The sequence below is a fragment of the Schistocerca serialis genome, chromosome 6 (genome assembly GCF_023864345.2).
Source record: "Schistocerca serialis cubense isolate TAMUIC-IGC-003099 chromosome 6, iqSchSeri2.2, whole genome shotgun sequence".
Lineage (NCBI taxonomy): Eukaryota > Metazoa > Arthropoda > Insecta > Orthoptera > Acrididae > Schistocerca > Schistocerca serialis.
In genome coordinates, this window is record NC_064643.1 from 452,056,929 (window position 1) to 452,079,425 (window position 22,497).

Here is a 22,497-nt window from a genome sequence, read left to right on the forward strand (position 1 = left end):
GTTCATTCATCTACCATATTGTTCCTGTGGTCCTACTTTAATGAAGGGTAATGAGATGATATTCTCTCCTCCTCTACATTAATATTCTTTATTTACACATTAGTTTTGATGGGGCTGAAAGTAATATAGCACACTCAAAAAAAAAAAACATCGTTATTTTCAAAATTATTATGATATGATTTGGATGACTGTTTATTTTGCTGTTATTCATTTTAAAAATAACAATTTCAGATGAAAACTCACCTACAAGTTTATTCTGATCATCAGCTTCAGATAAAACTTCCCATATTTTATCAGAATCATCTACTAAGATATCATCTTTGAAGTTTTCAGCATATGTAAGAGGATTTTCTGTTATGAGAATTTGAACACCTTTTGACAGAGATAGGTCGAAGCGGTTACCCCAGAGGTTCAGCTGTGGCAGAAAATAAGTTAATTAAAAAATTACACAGTTAAATGGCTCTCTAATGACAAAATACCAAAAACACACAAAAGAATGATTAACATTATCTAGTAATCTCAGTAACAAAAGTGAGTGGAAGGTCTGAGGATGATAAATCAGGTTACCAAGTTTATACAACTACAATAAAGAGCACACTGAATTTAACAACATGCCATTTAATGGAGAATTTCACATTTTCAGGTGTCCTTTTGGTCCAATATACCATATAGAAAAACATGCATTGTAACAGGGACAACTCCAACTCAAAAAAAATTGACAGGAAAGCCTCTAAATGAAAGAGGAGTGAACCAAGTATTTCATTATAATTAGTGATTTCATTATTAATACCTTAACTAAAAATAAAAGTAGGGGAGAACTAGAACACTCCACTTGAACAACAGGTACATGTAACAGTCTAACTGACAATATCTCCATTGACAGAAGCAGGAGCAGGTGTATCACCGCAAGTCAAATCCTCAATGGACTGTCAAATCATGATGGACAACTGCTCGCAGTAAATAAAATCAACCTGTTGTAATCTTACACAGTGAGCATGCATAATTAAAACAGCGCATGTCTCCACGGCCAGCTTAAACAGGTGGCTGCACGTCAGCACACATGTTGCAGCAAGTGCTGCAACGTGTGCCCAACAGTGATATATAAACCGGCATGCCGGGACTCATGGGCACATTTACGTTTACCTGATAGTCATGTTAAGACTGTGTGATTCCTGGTTAAGCATGTTTGTACTAAGTACTACTTCACTCAGTGTCTCAGTATATCCTTGCATGTGGAAGCGGAATAAAAGTTTGTTGGTTGGAATTCTGATATTGTGTATATTCTACTCTGCATGTTTCGCTTCTCAGTTCACTATGGACAATATGCAAGTGGAAGAAATTCTTCGATCTCTTGCTGAACACCAGTGAGCTCTCACCAATCAGCACCAGGCTCTCTCTGTGGCACGAAACAATTTGGCAGCATTGTTGAAGTGTCAGGGTTCATTTCTGTTGGCGTAACCCCACCATTTCCTCCATATAATGATTATGTGGAAGATTGGGACACATATGAAAAACATCTTTGGCAACAATTCCAAGCTTTTAGAGTTGCTAACCCCAATGCGTATAAGGCTTTCTTTCTGTCATGGATTTCTGCTCGGGTTTATCACCTCTTTTGATGAAATAAGTCGGTTGCTCTATACTTGTTATTGCTGCTCGCGCAGAGGTCTTCCGTTATCAAAAGCAGCAGCAGCAGCTGCTGTACAAAGCTTGGGCAGTGGAATTTCATGGGCTTAGCTATCATTGCCAGTTTGTTGTCTGATGCAGAAATTCATGAATATGCTCTATTATGTGAAAACCCCTCTCTCACAGAGATTTTGAACATTGCTCAGTCTTTTCAAGTATGTAGAGAAGCAGAAAATCAGACAGATGCCTAGCATGAAATAGCCGCCATTGCTTCTCCTCCTCAGACACTGTCAGTTAGCTCACAGGGGAGAAGACGACATCAGAGCCATGCAACTGTGGTCTCCACAATGCATGGGACAGCACTGTGCTAAACAGCAACAGCAGTTAGTGTCACAACAGTGGCTGTGTGCTACTCTCCCTTCGCACCCTTATTATTATGCTGAACATGAATGGGCCATGTGCCCAAAGCCTTGGTCAACACACAAATACTGTAAAAAAAGGGGGGGGGGGATATTGCATCTGTGTGCAACTCTCAACCTCCTTCATCAGACATAAACATGGATGCAAACTGCTTCCCGAGTGATGGTGACCCAAACTAACTCTATATTGAAGTGTGTTTTATGGTCAAAATGTTAAAAATGCAAGTGGACAAGAGTGTAGTGGTGACTTTGTTAAATTCTCAAACCTGTGAGGACCTTGGATCACTGGTGTTGTCCCATCTAACAATAAACACTCCCATAGTGGGTAAAGCATTTGTTCAGCCTTTGACCTTTCTAGTGGTGGATGATGCCAACACTGAAAACTTGGGTTAGACGCCTTCAAAATTTTTGGCTTCCCTATTTTTGACAAAGTTCACCTGATATCAGTTCGGTACCAGCAACTGGACATGTTCTGCTTGGAATATTCCTTCCTGTTTTTGGAAGGTATGGAGTGTGCTACTTATTTTAAGGCTCACATCACAATGAACCACCCCCCCCCCCCCCTTTTCTCGCACCCATTTCCCAATAGCTTCATGAGAGCATATCGAATTAGAACTCGATAGACTTATGTCTTTGTGTGTTATAATGCCTATCTCCTCTGGTGATTTTGCACAACCTGGTGGCAACCTTTGTCTCTGAGATGATTTTAAGAAGGGAGTAATTTCACAGTCTATTACTGATTCCTATTCCTCACCTCATCAGGATGAACTCTTAGCACAGTTTTCTAGGAGTCAACATTTTTTCAAAACTGATTTGTCTGAGGCGTACTTGCAACTGCCTCTGGACATGATTCCAAACATGCCTCATAGTAAATACCTCCTTTGGGTTATACCAAGACCAGCACCTGCCATTTTCCAACAATTTTTGGAAAAATCACAACTTCCATGACAGGGTGCATTAATTTCCTGGATGGTATTGTTTGTGGTTTCCAGTTTCGCAACAGAAGAACACTTGTGGAACCTCTGTGCCTCGTTTATTGTGCAGCAGGGAGCCAGTCTGAAATGTAACATGGAAAAAAATCACTGTATTTTCAGCAGTCTGTTGTCTACCTCAATTTTGAAGTCTCACCTGCTGGCATCAAGCTTTTATGCCAGTATATCGATGTCATTATGGGTTTTCCACATCCTACCAATGCCAAAGAGTTTCTTTCTTGGAAAGACTACATATTACCATAAATTTCTTCCCAATGCAGCCACAGTGGCTCAGCCCCTTCATGCTCTCTTACCGAAAGGTGTCCCTTTTCAGTGCCCCCCCCCCCCCCCCACTTCGAGTGTGCCTGCGCCTGTGAGTGCGCCTGTTGAAGTCAAAATTACACTTCGAACCTTTCTTGGTTACCTTCTTCCTGGGCCAACATCTGGAGTTGGTGCAATCTGTGATGGTCCCCTGGACATTAAAGAAGGTGGGACATAGTCTTAATAGGCTGTCTGCTCACCACAGATGACAAAGCGTGCTCTGCAATGCACTCCCGTATTGGCCACTTGTTTGGTAAGGAGTTCTTGTGGTAGAGTGTTCCATTCCTCCACCAGTGCAGCTAACAACTGCTGGATGGTCATTGGTGCTTGTGGACATGCTGCAGCACGTCTCCACAATGCATTCCACACGTTCTCACTGGGATTTAAGGTGGTGGAACAGAGACGCCAGCCCATTCACTGAATATCCTTTCTTTTCAAGAGCTCCTCCACCTGCACTGTTCGACACAATCGTGTACTGCCATCCATAAAAATTAAGTCAGGGCCAAATGCACTCCTGAAAGGATACACATGGGGAAGGAGTACAGTCTCACAATAATGATGACCAGCGAATGTATTGTTAAATTATTTGCAGACCAGTATGCTCAAGCAACATTATGCTACCCCACATCGTAATACCTGTACCACAAAACTACCACGTTCAACAACATTCATGGGTGCATTGTGAGTTCCCACCCCCTGCCATATGAAACATACCTTGGCCCTTTCCCCAGTCAGATCATCCTTGTGGTGGAGCTCATAGGCCGATAGCACAGGGACATCAGTAATTTTACAATGGGTCTCTTGTAAACACTAGCACAGTGGACGATCCTGCACTAGAAATTTCAATTTCTCCAAGTGCATCCTGAATCCACTGATGGTCCACTCAGTATGGGAGCCACTGATTTTACTGGTGAGGTTATTTCATCCTGTCTCTCCACCAGGCCGGGGATCGAGCGACATTTAGACGCTTAGCCATCGTGCTACATGTTTCCCCCATGTAGATTTCATACTCCATTGTCTCCCAAGCTGAATCATTCGAATCATCAGACAGAATGAGGTGTATGTGATTTGACAATTTAAAGCCTGTTTCCTTCTGCAGTCAATGCTTCCAGTTTGGCTTGGTTTGTTGCAAGAGGAGACTTCAGACAAACAACTGCAGCAGTGGTAGTGGCAGTCTGGCCTGTTTACTGTAGTCTGCCTTTTTGAGTTGTTGGAAGCTCTATAATACTGTCAACCACGGCCTGTTCTGATGCGTTTGGAGAAGCTATAAGCTCTGAAACTGCGCTTATGGCCACAAGTATTAGTGCTGTCGCTTGCAACCTCTGTTTATGTTGAGGCATTTGCATTCTAAACAGGCTTTTTGAGAGCTGAAGCAAATAAAGCTGTGAAAGTGGGATATATCATTGCTTTATACGTCTTTTTTTTTTTGCCTCATCATATGGAATACACTTCATAGTTTTTAGCTTCTGTGTCTTCCTTTCTTCAAGACAGATGCCACAGTCTACTCAAGACAGGGTGACCTCTAGAGCAGTTTTCAACACACTTCAGAGGATGGACAAATGATGTCATTGTGGGTGGCCTTACCACATTTGCTGCAAGTGGTGCCCTCCTTACATGATATAGTAATGTGCCCAAATAGCTGACATTTTAAACATTGCATTGGGTTGGATATATAAGGCCTTACATTTAAGCGAATGAACCAGCCTTAAGCTCTGAAAGCAGTGTGTTACAGAACATAAGAATAAAGGAACCATATTTCACCAATTCACCATTGACACTTTTCAGGATATTTTACATACCGATCACACCATCTTGAGCCCACGTATCCTCCTGTTGTTCTTTGGGAATACTGCTGTAGTCCAAGGTGTCGTGTAGCCATTTTGATGGCATATTACCCTAGGGATTTAGCTGTCTGGAGGTTTGTTGCTTGTTGGGAATGAGACGTTTCAATCAACAGAGTTCCCACCCTCAATTGCTTACAGATTTTAAGGGGACAGCAATGACTTCTTAATCCTTTTGAACAATGGAAGGTGAAACATTTTCAAAGTTGTCCTCTTTTCTTTTAATTATTAAAAACACATTCAGTCTGTTCCTTTACTATAAATTGAAATATTGGAAATAATTCCTATAACCGGAGGACCAACAACATGAGTGCTCTTGTTGGGTCTGATGTCGATATGTACTAGCGACACACCCATTCCACAGGATGTGGTCTGGAAAGGTCTGAGGGTACCATCTTGGGCCACAAGCAACTATGGAAATAACGGTCCAGCCAGACAAGAGCCCCGTTTGCCTGGGCAAGTATGAGTGAGGTTGGGCAAATCCCCTGGAAGTTGCCCACCACCAATTGTTCCACCTCAACAGCCATTCATCTCATCAGTGCATGGCATGCTTGACGTCAAGGTTTATATATATATATATATAGTGGTTTTTACCATTCTCACAATCCAGCCAGTTAAGCCACGATCCCCATTCCCTGTGACACACAACATTCCACCGTGGTGTCACACATAGGCAACAGAGGTACAGTGGTGCTTAGCCATCCTCAGCTCAGAAAATCCAGGTTCACTAAACAACCCAGCAAACGAATGCTGAGCTCCCTGACACACTTGGCATTCGGCAAGCCTGGGGGGCATTTGAGAATGCCGTGAAATCAGTGAGCATTAACCCCCATCCCCTCCCACTGGTCAAGTCCATATCAATGGAGTGACAAGATATCAGCAACTGTTTATCTTTTGACACTCATCCTCCATATCAGTGTGCAGCTCACTCTGAGTTTTCAGGTTTTTGTAGAGGTCTATACTTCTAATCCAGGAAGGCTCAGATCCTCACTCTGAGGTAATAAACATTCAACTGTCATAACCAACAACGGTCACATAGGCATGCCCAAATCTTACGCCAACAAAGGACTATCAGCATGGGCCACTTTTCAGTTTAAGAATTTAAAGTTCATAAAAAACTCCAACCTTAACAAATGGTGACTCACTTCCCAAAGTTCCTTGCCATTTATGCCACCAAAAAACACGCACATAGCTTACAAAATGCTGTGGACAGAGTGAGAATTAACGTCATTCTGACGTGGTATAGACATTTCACCTTCAGAAATGAAAATGTTTGTTTCAGAAAATAGAAAAGCACCAGTAGAAGAAAAATGAGTTCATGTCAGGATATTTTTCTATAAGGGTAAATACACATTTTATTGCTAAAAAATAGTCACACACTATCTTCCTGTAATGGTTTGGATTTGCATTGAGTTTAATGTGGGGACATTTAGTGTTTTTATGTTGAACTTCATTGATATTGGTGGTCTGAATCCAGAATAGTCAGTTTTTTGTAATAGTGAAAATAAGCCTATATTATAGTGAGATGTCTGGAAGTACAGAAAGCGAACCACAACCTAAAAGGAAATGAGCAGTAAACAAGGCAACTTACAAACTTAAAAGTATTCCTAATGCAAGGGTAAAAGGAGAAAGTTATTTTTCTTACTCTGGCAGGAAAGTAACTCAATTCACTAAGCTCAACATTCTCACTTGGAAGAGCAAATTCTTAAATATGGCTGTAAAACAGCAACTTTATAACTCAGAACAGATTGAAGAATCAGCCAACCAGTTTCAAGTAGAGGTTTATTATCTCTTAACAGTAATAAACTGTATTTGCAGCTGGTTGGCTGATATTTCAAGGTACCTGTAAAAGCAATTCAAAATGTTATTTAAACTTTGACAGGGATGTTATGAATAAAATGTGGAGATTTTTCATTCTTTTAAAAATTCTCAAAATACTTAAATTAAGACTTTGGTTGAGGTTACTTAAGTTGCGCGTAGAAGGGGAAAACAATGTCCAGACCAAGAGTTAGGCAAAGACAGAGATGGGCCTAATGAAGGCACTTTTAAAAGAAATTATTTTTACACTTGTAATTTAAAGGGTGGCAAAGTACTGAAGCACGTTTCACAGTATGTATTTATGTGAATCCATTGTATTTCATATGACATATTAGAGAGATTTTGCCAGTTATTGCTTCAAAATACTACCCCTAAAGACATGAGGGGCCACAGAAGGAGTAACAATGCGGTTCCTGGCAGCATTTTGTAATAAAATTGGTTATGCTGAGATAAATGTGCTAACCAATCTTAGATCATATGAAACAAATGATTCCCAAGTTGAAGACTCAAAATGCACAAATCCTCTACCATTTAGCTATCTGAAAATGTATAAGCATCAACATATATACACACTTATGTAATTACAATGATGATGATGGACTTCTTCAAAAGATAAGCAATAATAAACAATTATTTGTACTCTATTTTTGAAACATACGTTTCAAAGATGATTTTTCACAAATAGGTCAATATATGACAGTATTTTCTTTGCTATATGTTGTTAGAGGTACAACTTTGTCTTTGGACTGTTTGTAGTACGAGTTTGAAATGCGAGGATGGAGTACAAGTTATGTGTGTTGGTGTTAGCTTGGAGTTTGATGATTTTTTATTTTGAAGTGAAATGACTGTAAATATATCTATTCAACAACAGAAAATGCACCAGTGTTCATATTATTTTAAAAAAAGCAACTTGAAAATCATAAAGAAGAAAATGAGAAACAGTACACAGAATTTGATCATTCAGTAGGAGAATTATTTGATCGTATCCACAAAAATACAGCTCAATTGAATGATATAAATGAAAAAATTGAGAGGTTAGATGATGGAGTAGAGTCTGTTGCATTCAAAATGAAAGAAACTGAACTTACATTTAACACTGAAGTGAAAAATGTTAAAGATGAAATCACTAAAGATAGGGGGAAAAAAACTGCTTTTGAAAAAGTGCAAGAGGAAATAAGTAACGTTGACAAAAATGTAAATAGCTGAAGTTTGACTTTGGAAACTAATGTTGATACTAAACTGGCACTTGTTGAAAGCAGTTTTTTGAACAGGTGAAGATAGTAGACAACAAATTCACAGAAAATGTATCAATAAGTAACAACAAAACTAGCACTCTAGAAAGTAGTGTTTCTGTTCTGTGCAAAAAAGCTGGAGAATTGTCCAATGATGTAGTTGATAGAAATCTTGATAACAATGTTGGTACCACATTTTGCAACATTCCAGTGAAAACTTGTCAGGTGAAGGTAGTTTACACCCTGTAGATTTTGTGCAGTATTACAGAGATAATTTTGTGTCTTATATGACTCACATTATGAAAATCAAGTTTGTTAAGAAGTTTCTAGAAGGTGAAACATTAAGTTGGGCTACTCAGTATACTAATGATGATACAACCTATGCAGATTTTGAGGAAGGATTTTTAGACAGATTTTGGTCAGAGACTTCAGCTAGACTAAAAAGTGAATTTCTCAATGGACCAAATTACAGGGACGAGTGTATTAGCATGAAATAGTTTTGCAAAAATCAACTTAAAAAGTCAGCTCATGTGAGCAAATCTTTCAATAAATTCACTTAGATCAGTGCCTTAAAAAGGAGGTTACCAGCTGAGCTACATGGGACCTAATCTATAGACCAGACAACAGGGTAGACAAGTTTTTGAAATATGTAGATAAATTAGACAGAGCTTTAGAAAAAACAGAGAAATACAACCACAGTAGGCACAAATATTTTGAAAGAGGTAGTAAGCAAAATTGGCACAGCAATAACCACAATAGGGGGAATTTAGTAACAACAATGGTAACAGTTGCCATCAGCAGGAACATAATAGCAATAACAACAATTTTCACCCAGGAGAGCAACATGGTAATAGCTGCAGCAGCAGCAGCAACAACAACAACAACAACAATTACATGCACCTATTCTTTGAAAAAAGGAGTTGTAGAAAAAAATGTTTTCTACCATATGTAAAAAGTATGTAGTTCATTTTTCATACATTTTTGCGCAAAGAATTTCAATGTGGTAACTTATTGTTTTTGTTTATGCTGTGTTACTTTTCTACAGGTTGGAATGTAACAATATTATGAAAAAGAAAGTTGCTACTCACCATACAGCGGAGATGCTGAGTCACAGATACGCCCAACAAAATACTGTATCACAAATAAAGCTTTCAGCCAGTAAAGCCTTTGTCAACAATACAGACAGACAGACACACACACACACACACACACACACACACACACACACACACACACACACACCTATCTGTAGTCTCATGTAACTGAAACCACAGTTGATGAAGCCCTTACTGGCCGAAAGCTTTATTTGTGACAGTCTTCTTGTTGTGCGTGTCTGTGACTCAGCATCTCCATTATATGGTGAGTATCACCTTTCCTTTTCATGATATTATTGTTACATTCCATCCTGGATTTTCCACTGTTTGATTTTCTACAGGTTGTAAATAAGTCACGGGTTGTATTTTATTAGTTCTTTCATGAAAAGTAGTTAGTTTTTTACAGTGTTATTTGTCAACATTTAGAGTAATTTTTTAATTAACTAATCATTTGAAAATCTGAAGCTTTAAGTATAAATCTCAGTCAATTCTTGAGCATTTATTCAGTTCTTAATATAACTTTGTTTGCGGCATATAATAAATTAATACTTGTGTCATTTCCACATTATTTTTTGTCATGATATTTGTGTGAAAAGGCTCTGGAATCTGAAAATGACCATTACAGCATTTCTTTTTGCTGTTGGAAAATTTTTGTCACCCAATGAAACTTTTATATTTCTATGCACTGCCATGGTCCCCTCGGGTGTTCCATCACTCCAGCCTTTATGTAATGAGTGGCTGGCATCAATCCAAGTTTAATCTATCCACAGTATTTTTTCGAATCACACACCCATAATACTGCACACAAAAAAAATCTACACTGCCATGCAACTTCATCTGTCCTTTCTAATCTGCACCGCCATGCAACTACATCTGCTCTTCCCACAAATATTTTGCATCCATGAAACACTCAACAGCTGACGCCTATGTCTTTCAGCTTCCTTTATAGAGATCTTCTTTCTGAAGTGACACTAGTAATTTAGACAGAGTGTGATGTTTCCATCTCTTATAATAGCTATGTATATGATGAACAGCATCTTTCTCAAAATTGTCCAAAGCTGTCACTTACTTCTTTCTCAGCCGCTTCTTTCCTGGTGTGTTCAGCCTTGTTGTGCCACTCTCACCACAATTTATACTATACTGCTCATTCCCTATTGTTAGAACAATTTCTCACTTATTTTCAATGCTGCTGCAGTGCTCTTAACAGCCTGAGCAACAAGAAATAAGGGATCAGTTTTTTCCTTCTCTTTTTCAAAGTATTCCCTCAACAAACACTCGCAGGCCTGGCTGTGTAGCACACTTTTCTTCCTCCATTTCACTTCACGTGTTGGGTTGGCACTACTTGTTGCACTAGACATTGTTTAAAAGGAAACAGAAGCAAATAAACACTAAAAACATAATGAACTATGAACTGAACACACACAATGAAACGACAGCACAATTGCATGTGAGACACTCACTGGTACATTCCGTCACGTGCCTGCCAGGTTCGCAGAGCAGCAATGTGGCGCCTGCTACCTGCTCGAGTGCAGTTCATTGTTGGCTAGCTACCTGTGGCTGCTAGGCAACAGATCGATACTACTGAGATGTCAGTACCAAAGACTCGTCTCCCATATTATAGTGGAAAGGTCCGGAATGAGATCGACTCAGCCTAATGAGGTCAAATAAAATGTCTCTTGAATATAAAAGTTGTGAAATTGACGCACAAGTTGCCAAAATGGCATTATGTTGTCGGGTTTGCAACAGGTAGCATGATGCATGACTTATATTTATTAGCAGCAAAGCATCAGCTTTTATTTATTCAGTTTAGAGGGTGAGTGCTTGATGTGTCAAGGGTGGCAAGCACCATCCAGGAGTAAGTGAAACTAAAGTAGTAAGTTACTAAAAGAGAAGGAAATTTATGACTTCCAATCGATAGACTGAACTAAAGGGATAAATTACTCGAGGAGTAAATTTTTCATTTACTTCTGGAGTAAATTTTTCGTTTACTTCCGATGTAAATTTATCTACTCCATTACTGGTGGAGAGCACCATTAAAGAGTATGCTACTACGTTAGTAACTTAAGGAAGAAATAAGGCCAAAATTTACTCCTAGGTTGTAGTAAGGGTAAAGTAAGAGAGTAATGTGGGATCTTTGAGTTCTGTGTTTTATGCTCTATGGAGATGGAGAAAGAGGTGAACATCTCAAGAATGAGGGTTGTATTGGAGAGAAGAGACCCATTTGTTATGTATAGCGACAGTGATTTCGGAGCCATTACTGCAGCATAATTCGGACAGGAACCATGCTTTGTGTATAGGCTGAAACTTCTTTGTGAACTGCAAATCTTTCGCATAGGTACTTATCAAATAATAGCAGGGGATCTCGCTAATATCCATTGTACTGCTGCTGGAAAAGCTTTTAACAGTGTGATGAACAGTGTAATTGCCTTAAAGCCACTGTATGTGTCCATGCCACAGAGCCAAGAAAATATACCAAAGAATTCTATCAAACTGATGGATTCCCAAATGTCATATGGGCCATAGATTGTGCACATATACCCATACTTTGTCCTTCTGGAGCACAAGCAGAAATAACAAGAATTTATTTTCTATCAATGCACAAATCATCTGCGATGCCAATATGAAGATTCTGAATGTGGTAAGCCATTGGCCAGGTTCCATGCATGATGCACTTACTTGGGACAATAGTGGAGTTGCTGCAGAATTGGAAAATGGACAATATGATGGGTTGCTTTTTGGAGATAGTGGATATCCTCTCTCCAAACATCTTATGATGCCTGTGTTCTGAGCCCACATAGGAGCCAAATGGTGCTACAGTATGATGTTTGGTTTGTGGGGCACTCAACTGCGCGGTTATCAGCTCCCGTACAAAGTCCCAACCTTTGCTCAGCCCAATCTCGCCACTTTCGTGAATGATGATGAAATGATGAGGACAACACAAACACCCAGTCATCTCGGGGCAAGCACTACAATAACGCCCATATTGCTACCAGATGTGTAATACAGCAAGCGTTCGGTGTTTTAAAGAAATGTTTCCAAATTCTCACAAAAACAAAGTGATTTATACCAAACAAGTGTGGGAATGTTATTGTGGCTGCTGCAGTTCTACACAACTTTGGAATAGAAGTTAGAAATGGGTTTCATCCTGATGCTGTGGAGGTGAATGACACCGGACAATGGGCATTTCAGCCAGAAACAGATGCTGCAGGCCCAGCTGTCAGGAGCTGCAGGCCCAGCTGTCAGGAGGTCTATTATATTTAATTACTTTAATAAAAATTGTACCTAAATTGCTAGTAAAACTAGAAGTTAGTGTATAGATTTTTCCTTCATAAATAAATAAATACGCCACCAGACTGTCACTAATGGAGTGAAAAGTGACTCATTTTATTTATGTGTAATTTTGTAATTATGTTCTTTCTTTCTTTATCTTTCTTTTTTTTCATAAGGGATTAACATTCTCATTTTATTTTGTAATTGAGTATACAAAGTCATACAATGTTTCAATTATTTCTAAAAAAAAAAGACTTTTTATAATATTGCAAATTCACATAAATATTAGAAGATGGTGTTAACAAAAATTACTACCGATGCTGAAATGATAAAACACAAATATTATGCCATACAAGAAACAAGAACATATTAACCATTTGAAAAAATATCAAGGAAATAAAAGATGTTTTATACATATGAATATTTTCTTATTCATTCCAAAAAACCCAAATTTCTCGAGCACACTGAATGAAGAACTGGAACCTGAAGATTTCTCCATTATATTCCTGAACTTACTCATAATTTCCATTTTAAGGCTGAGCTCTTCTTGCAGGATTTCTCTTTGTCTTTCTATTAATAACATTTTTATGTTGTATCCCTCTCATATTAAATGCATTGAAGTTCATCTGCTTTTTTCAACAACTCTCGGTTCTTAACTACAATCACATGTTCTCTCCCACTTTTGCTGGGTGCATCTTCTGATAAGCTCCCACCAGAGAATGCAGGCCGAGGTTCATGACTTTCAGAGAAATTATTGAAGTTGCTTGAAAGTATCGCATTATCTTCAGATGTGTCATTGTCATTAAGGATTCAGGGTACTTATAAATGGTGGAAAAATCGAAACTTTTTTTTATGACTTCTGATTACATTGATATATACATTATAGGGTTTCAAATGAAAAATGACCTATATATACCAAATTTTAAAGTTACCGTCATGTATGCCGCCACGCCCCCTTTATTTCTGTTACAGAAACCAATATTATTTCGAAAAGAACTGTGAACTCTCTGTTTCCAGCGATTATACGTGTGATACATTGTATATGTTGGTAACAGTGCAGGTTTTTAGTGTCAGTAAATGATTATCTTTGCTAGTATTTACAATTGACAGGAATGGGGGAAAGAAATACAGTAGAAGAAGAATGGGTAGCTTTGAGGGATGAAGTAGTGAAGGCAGCAGAGGATCAAGTAGGTAAAAAGACCAGGGCTAATAGAAATCCTTGGGTAACAGAAGAAATATTGAATTTAATTGATGAAAGGAGAAAATACAAAAACACAGCAAGTGAAGCAGGCAAAAAGGAATACTAACATCTCAAAAATGAGATCAACAGAAAGTGCAAAATGGCTAAGCAGGGATGGCTAGAGGACAAATGTAAGGATGTAGAGGCTTATCTCACTATGAGTAAGACAGATACTGCCTACAGGAAAATTAAAGAGACCTTTGGAGATAAGAGAACCACTAGCATGAATATCAAGAGCTCAGATGGAAACCCAGTTCTAAGCAAAGAAGGGGAAGCAGAAAGGTGGAAGGAGTATATAGAGGATACAAGGGCGATGTACTTGAGGACAATATTATGGAAATGAAAGAGGATGTACATGAAGATGAAATGAGAGATACGATACTGCATGAAGAGTTTAACAGAGCACTGAAAGACCTAAGTCGAAACAAGGCCCTGGGAGTAGATAACATTCCATTAGAACTACTGAAAGCTTTGGGAGGGCCAGTCCTGACAAAACTCTACCATCTGTTGAACAAGATGTATGAAACAGGCCAAATACCCTCAGACTTCAAGAAGAATATAATAATTCCAATCCCAAAGAAAGCAGGTGTTGACAGATGTGAAAATTACCGAACTATCAGTGTAATAAGTCACGGCTGCAAAATACTAACGCGAATTCTTTACAGACGAATGGAAAAACTAGTAGTAGCTGACCTCGGGGAAGATCAGTTTGGATTCTGTAGAAATATTGGAACGCGTGAGGCAATACTGGCCCTACGACTTATCTTAGAAGAAAGATTAAGGAAAGACAAACCTACGTTTCTAGCTTTTGTAGACTTAGAGAATGCTTTTGACAATGTTGATTGGAATACTCTCTTTCAAATTCTGAAGGTGGCAGGGGTAAAATACAGGGAGCGAAAGGCTATTTACAATTTGTACAGAAAGCAGATGGCAGTTATAAGAGTCGAGGGGTATGAAAGGGAAGCAGTGGTTGGGAAGGGAGTGAGACAGGGTTGTAGCCTATCCCCGATGTTATTCAATCTGTATATTGAGCAAGCAATAAAGGAAACAAAAGAAAAATTCGGAGTAGAAATTAAAATCCATGGAGAAGAAATAAAAACTTTGAGGTTCGCCGATGACATTGTAATTCTGTCAGAGACAGCAAAGGACTTGCAAGAGCAGTTGAACGGAATGGACAGTGTCTTGAATAGAGGGTATAAGATGAACATCAACAAAAGCAAAACGAGGATAATGGAATGTAGTCGAATTAAGTCGGGCGATGCTGAGGGAATTAGATTAGGAAATGAGACACTTAAAGTAGTAAAGGAGTTTTGCTATTTGGGGAGCAAAATAACTGATGATGGTCGAAGTAGAGAGGATATAAAATGTAGACTGGCAATGGCAAGGAAAGCGTTTCTGAAGAAGAGAAATTTGTGGACATCGAGTATAGATTTAAGTGTCAGGAAACCTTCCTGAAAGTATTTGTATGGAGTGTAGCCATGTATGGAAGTGAAACGTGGACGATAAATAGTTAGGCAAGAAGAGAATAGAAGCTTTCGAAATGTGATGCTACAGAAGAATGCTGAAGATTAGATGGGTAGATCACATAACTAATGAGAAGGTATTGAATAGAATTGGGGAGAAGAGGAGGTTGTGGCACAACTTGACTAGAAGAAGGGATCAGTTGGTAGGACATGTCCTGAGACATCAAGGGATCACCAATTTAGTATTGGAGAGCAGCGGGGAGGATAAAAACGTAGAGGGAGACTAAGAGATGAATACACTAAGCAGATTCAGAATGATGTAGGCTGCAGTAGGTACTGGGAGATGAAGAAGCTTGCACAGGGTAGAGTAGCATGGAGAGCTGCATCAAACCAATCAGGACTGAAGACCACAACCACAACAACAACAACAACAACAACAGTATTTACTTTTGTTTCACTGAAGCAGGCAGTTCGCGTGTTACTGAATGTTTGTTGCCCAAGTGCTAAATAGATTTGTGGAAGTACATATCTGTTAGTGTGCAATAAATACAAACTATGCCACGCATCAAGAAATTCAATAAAAGGAAATTCTGTGGTAACCAGTTCATAAAAAAAGCAAGCCACACTGTTGAAAGTAACCTATGTATCATTTCTTCAGGGAAGAAACTCCCACAAGGCACACCTCCTGGCGATTCAAATTTTTGTGTTAACAATGACACTGTTTGTAGTGGATTTGTTGTTGTTGATGTGGGTATCTTATCTTCTTTGATAAAGGAATCGGCGAAATGTAAACAATGTGATGGTGTAGGCTGTCTGGAAATAACTGAACAATAAAGTAGCAGGAAAGGTTTAGTGTCAAATTTCTGTGCAGATCCTGCAATAAATCTACCTTGTAAATGACTTTGAACATTGTGCATAATTAACATGATGCGAATCTGAAGTTAGTGTATGCAATGCGTGCAATAGGAATAGGAAAAAAGGCTGCTCAAAGTTTTGTGGTTTGATGGACCTTCCTCCTGCTCCTCCACGTACATAAAAATACTTTTAGGTGCCTTGAGAGTTGTGTCTAAAGCATCTATGAAACATGCAGTAGAAGAAACTGTAAATATTAGTGGAACCAGGGACATTGCCGTTGCACTTGATGGGATATGGCAACATCGAGGACATCGTTCATTGAATGGTGTTGTAAGTGTTACCTCTCTGGAGAATGGAAAAGATGTTGATGTTGAGTGCTACCACACCTGCCATGGTAACACTGAAGGATATACTGAACATCAGTGATCTAAGAATTATGATGGTTACAGTGTAGGTATGGAGTGTGATGGAGCTCTAAAAATATTTCAGAGGTCAGTGCCCATTTATAACGTTAGATATACGAAGTACCATTTATAACGATATGAATATAATAGATGGAAACATCCCACATGGGAAGAATATATTTAAAAACAAAGATGATGTAACTTACCAAACGAAAGCGCTGGCATGTTGATAGACACACAAACAAACACAAACATACACACAAAATTCAAGCTTTCGCAACCAACGGTTGCTTCATCAGGAAAGAGGGAAGGAGAGGGAAAGACGAAAGGATGTGAGTTTTAAGGGAGAGGGTAAGGAGTCATTCCAATCCTGGGAGTGGAAAGACTTACCTTAGAGGGAAAAAAGGACAGGTATACACTCGCGCGCACGCACACACACACACACACACACACACACACACACACACACACACACACACGTGGATGGATATGTGTGTGTGTGCGCGCGAGTGTATACCTGTCCTTTTTTCCCCCTAAGGAAAGTCTTTCCGCTCCCGGGACTGGAATGACTCCTTAACCTCTCCCTTAAAACCCACATCCTTTTGTCTTTCCCTCTCCTTCCCTCTTTCCTGATGAAGCAACCGTTGGTTACGAAAGTTTGAATTTTGTGTATATGTTTGTGTTTGTTTGTGGGTCTATCAACATGCCAGCGCTTTCGTTTGGTAAGTTACATCACCTTTGTTTTTAAATAAGGTACCATTTATAACGCTAGATATACAAATTACCTAGGCGCTGGTGACTGTAAAGCTTTCAATAAAATTAATGAGTTCAATGTTACTTTCATAAGTTGTCCACAGATGACCATCCTATTCACAGACTTTGCCCTAAGGCCCCTTACACACGTGCGATTTCCCACAGCGCTGCTGAGCAGTGCAGCGGCAGCGGTCAGCATTCCATAATGCAAATTGATGGGACATTTACACACATGGCACTTTGTATGCCAGTGGAAGGGGCAATCGCGTGACCATCTGTGCATGAGCGGCTGTCCGCTGCTGGCAGCGGCGTTTTCATGCCTGTTACCTTTCACACATGGCATTCCATTAGCGAATCAGTCATTCTCACAGCACCATGAGTTTTGATACTGAGGTAGAAATGCATCCTGCTATTTGGGACTCAAGATGTAGTGTATACAGCAACTCGATTGTGAAACGCAGAGCAGGGGAAGAATTGTGTGACCTGTTTATTCCAGGATTTGCAAATTAAACAACAGATCCCAAAAACCAAAAAGTACGTACTTAGAATTATATGTACAATATGTTACATTATTATGTACAAATATTAGAAGTCTCCAGATCAAATTTTCTTCAATTACAAACTCATTGCACCTTCTTCACCTATGAAGAATTCAGCAAATTTATCTCTCATAACAGCGGCTGATTTGTTCCTTGTTCTCGGCATTAGGGCTTCCTCGACTCAATGTAGTCCAATGATGTTCAGTGTGTCTTCGAATGTATACTCATCTCTACGACGAACGAAATTATGTAATACGCAGCATGCTTTTATTATATCTGAGGCCAAATCAATTGAAACATTGAGTGGACGATGTAAGATTCTCCATTTGTTGCTGAGTATTCCGAAAGTACTCTCTATGAAACGTATCACTCGTGGTAAACGATAATTATATATCTTTTTGATGACTGGCAAATTATTTCCACCACAGGGTCTTTGCATATATTCTGTCAAACCAAATGTTTTATCATCAACGAATGTAAATGGCAGTGGCCCTCCTCCAGCACATATTGGTGTCGGTCTAGGAATTTTCAGTTTGTGGTCTCTTTACCTTATTGAATAGCGTACTGTTTTTAAAGATTTGTGAATCTGAACTTTTGCCATAAGACCTGATATCTATGTAAACAAAATTATAATTTGCATCACAAACTGCTAATAACACAATTGAGAAAAAGTGTTTGTAGTTAAACTGAGCCACTACACCGGGGCTTAATCAAATGCATGTGTCTACCATCATGGTGTATAGGAGGACAAGGGAAAAAAATTCCCGGATTTTTCCCAGATTTCCCGGTTAAAGATACACTTTCTCCCAGGTGAAAATACACTTTTTTCATGTTGTGTGACAGTATACTTTCCGTCGGAACTGTAAAACTTATCAATCCTTTGAATGGTTATGGTTTTATACAGTGGTGTAGAATTTTCCAGCACTTTCGAAAACAAAACTCATGCGAAAAAACACATTTTGGAAAGATCTTTGATATGCAGTAACATGTACGCTGCATATTTTCAATTATTTAAATCCGAATTCCACTAAACATCACATGTTACTTTCCGAAGCATCGAAATCAAGATTGTAATGCTCCTTTGTAAGCCAGTCATAGCTCATCTCACGTGATCTTGCCAGCCGATGACAAGTTGATATTCAGAGAATAGGGCACGTGATGCAGTCAGCCAATAGCTACATCACTGTCAAGTTGTGCGAACACAAATATAGGAAAAGTTACGGTTCAAATTAATATACATAGTGTTGCTACAAGAACAGCAAAGCTTTCATATATAATATTTGTCTCGAAGATTAATAAGGTGCAAGAGAAGCTAAGCTTTCACATATAATGTTGATCTTTTTTGCGCATGTTACATACACAAATGTGCTAGTAAAATTTTTAATAATGACATAAATGTCTGATCTTCTGGGCTCAAAATTTTTCTAACTGGCTCGTCATCAAAGAGTTGATTTTTAAATGAGAGTCAAACGCTCTGATTTAAGAACTGCATCATACATTCTCGCAAATAGTTCATCTTGTGCAAAAGGAAATTTACTTTGAAAGTAACGCTTTTCAAACCACCATTCGCAATATTTTCCCGCGACCTGATAGAAACAGGTTTGTTCCAGCAGTTGTCAGAGCGCCAGATAGGCATCACCGGGCTTGCGCAGCTACGACGACGTGGGAAACCCGTATGTTCGTACGTGTAAAAAATTAAAAGATCTTATATTATGTCATAAAAGAAATAAGACATCAGAGGATACTCCAAAAGCATCGGAATTTTGTAAACCAAACTAAAATGCATGATCTGGCTTAAAGTGCACATTCGTATGTCCAGATTCCCAATGAAGTGGGCCTCGACAATGAAGTAGGCTTTTCAGTGTGCTTTTCGGGATGTAAATTTTCTCATGTTTGGTTCTTTATTATGGCATAATGCCATACATACTAGAAACTGAAAACATGCACTTGAAATGCTGCGAACAGTTGAAACTAGCCAATAGTGTCAAATTAAACACTTCGTTTCAAATAAATTGCCTGCTTCAGCGGAAAAGATTAATAAAAGGCAAATTTCTGTAGCAAACAGACAAAAAAGTTCATTGTCCTGCAACGTGATTAATGCTAATAACACATTTTAGCCTTCCAACATTATGTGAATGTATTTTAATTCACTTGACAGTTACCGGCTACAGAAATCCGTTCTGTTTATATTTGACGCGAGAGCAGTAAATGGAGAGGAAACACCAAAATTACTAAACATAAACAAGAGCCAGGTGGGGACGACCCACCTCTCCACTACAACTCAGATTGCTCTGCGCGGATTTACGATATTTCTGAACCGGGGCAGTACTAGATAGTGCCCCTACCCCCTCTCGCGAACATTTGAGATAGGACTTTTCAAAAATATGTTCATTTTGTAGCACACATCTTTCTGAAGAGTCTGATACATAAAACATACATGTTCGAGGGCATGTAAGACATGTTATTTTGTCTTAGACGTGCCAAAGTGCAGCGCCATGCCCCTTCACACAGTATTATTCCAGTGCACGTCAATGAATTTCGTTCTGTGGAATTCAAACGTTTATATTTTGTAATGGATGCCATCAAACTATATTCAGGACAGGTTTGACAAACTAACCCTCTTTTTTTTTAAAAAAAAAAGACACCTCGAAATAAATTCTAGATGGCATGAGTTGTAACCGGGAGAACAATAACTCTTCAGAAAATTTGCACTCTTTATTGCCTATTAGCTAATAACTTGCTGTTTTGTGTGACATAAAATTAAATATAGGATACATAAAAACAGTATAGGCAAGAAACATGCAAGACAGTATACATTTCTTCAATCCTTAGGTCCTAGCTAATTTTTCTCTCTATCTTGCTACATTTTCTCTCTATCTTGCTACAACTGTACATGGTGTGCATTCCTTTCTGCGAAAGAATCTATTACCTCATCAAAGTTCGTTAAATGTTTTGCTACATTAAAACTCGAAATGTCATTATCTAATACTGAAAAGCTGTTAATATAAATAGTGCCCACAACTGTTGTGGTTTCTCGATCTGATTACATTTATTTTGTCACTGTCTGCTAGATAAAATGAAATAGTCCTTTCTAATATTGCAGCCATTGTAACGTACATCAAATTATCAAGACTGTTTTGGCACAAATGGTCATTTTTTATAACACGACAAAATATAATTCAGGAAGTACCAATATCAAATGCTCCCCCCCCCCCCCTTCCACCCCCTAGATCCAGACCTTTTGCGCATGGGTGCATCTGGCAGCTTGGGCGCACTAGTAAAATTTATCCGGGTAGCATCTGGCTGTTCGCTGCTACTGCTTGTACAGCTAACAGCCACACTTCTGTATCCAGAAGCGGGCGAAGGTACTACTCATATGCAACTCAACAGCGCATGCGCAAGAGTGCGTTCGCAACTGCTTAAACGAATCTAAGGTAAACAGTTGTGACATCATGCTCATCAGAAACAATTTGTTGTTATGAAGCACTGCATAATCTTTCTAAAGCCTTTGACACATTTTGCTGTAACTAAAAACTAAAACAACGAAAAAGTCCCAGAAGTCTAAAAATTCCCGGGTTTTTCCCAGATCTCCCAGTTTTCCCAGGTCGTATACACCCTGACCATCTATTGCCCCTATACAGTTTGGAAAATCTGCATTTGTCTTGAAACCTTCTGCAATATTCAACCAGTCCTCTTCAGTAAGCATCTGAAATGTAGACTCTTTCAGAACATTCCAAATATTTTGACAAGTGTCATTTATTATGCTTGAGATTGTAGAACCTCCACATTTGTATGTGTAATGTAGATCTGTGAATGCATTTCCTGATGCAAGATACCTGATATCAGAAAAGAAATCTTTTTATTCAGCAACACAGTTGCAAAAGAGGTGGAAAAAAGTAAGAGATTCATACACTCGAGAGCTGCAAAAACAGAAAAAAGCGAAGGGTGGTTTAGTGGCAGATGCCAGAAAGCAGTACATTTTCTTCAAGCAACTTTCATTTAGCGCCTGTATGTGAAACTAAACCTCCTGTTGAGAAAGAGACAGACAATACAACAAATGAAGAGTCAAGCACTCATCAGGAACTATCTCCTAATGTCTCAGGCTTTAGCGTTCCCAAAAAAAAGAGACTTTCGGAAGAGCAGAAATTGTTTGGATTCTTGCACAAAGTGTTCAAAAGAAATCAACATTGATGGAGGAAGATCCTGATAGATTATTTCTCTTGTCTTTGCTACCTCATTTCAGAGCCATACCTGAAGAAAACCGATTTAATGCGAAATTCGAACTTATGAGTGTGTTGCAAAAATACATTACAAACGATTCCGCTCATGGAAAATCACAGGGAAATGTAAGTGGAACGCACTTTGTGGAAAATGGCTCATCTGCATCTGTAGCCACTTATGAGGAACAAACAACTGGCTCATTCAGCACAAAGGGTCTCGTTGAAATCACCATCTCAATTTTCTGATACTTCAGTGTGGGAAGATTTGTTTTAGGATGTCTACACATATTGTTATTTTCTTATGTAACACAAATTGTTAAATTAAAACCATTTTAAATCAACTATTTGTACTTCCTTATTGTGATGGCCAACCTTTCCTCTGCAGAAATACTGCTTCTCATGCAAGTGTTCTGGTGTGAAATACATGTTTTCAG

General features: G+C 38.8%; 1 protein-coding gene across 1 annotated transcript in view; it reads right to left on the reverse strand.

The window, feature by feature from the left end:
* The window catches only part of LOC126484019 (damage-control phosphatase ARMT1-like), a 55,110-nt gene that overhangs the window by 10,933 nt on the left and 21,680 nt on the right, over positions 1 to 22,497 (reverse strand). Inside the window, exon 5 of the mRNA XM_050107344.1 lies at positions 244 to 415. Within this exon, the coding sequence (XP_049963301.1) occupies positions 244 to 415 (172 nt within the window). The remainder of the gene's footprint in view (positions 1 to 243; positions 416 to 22,497) is intronic.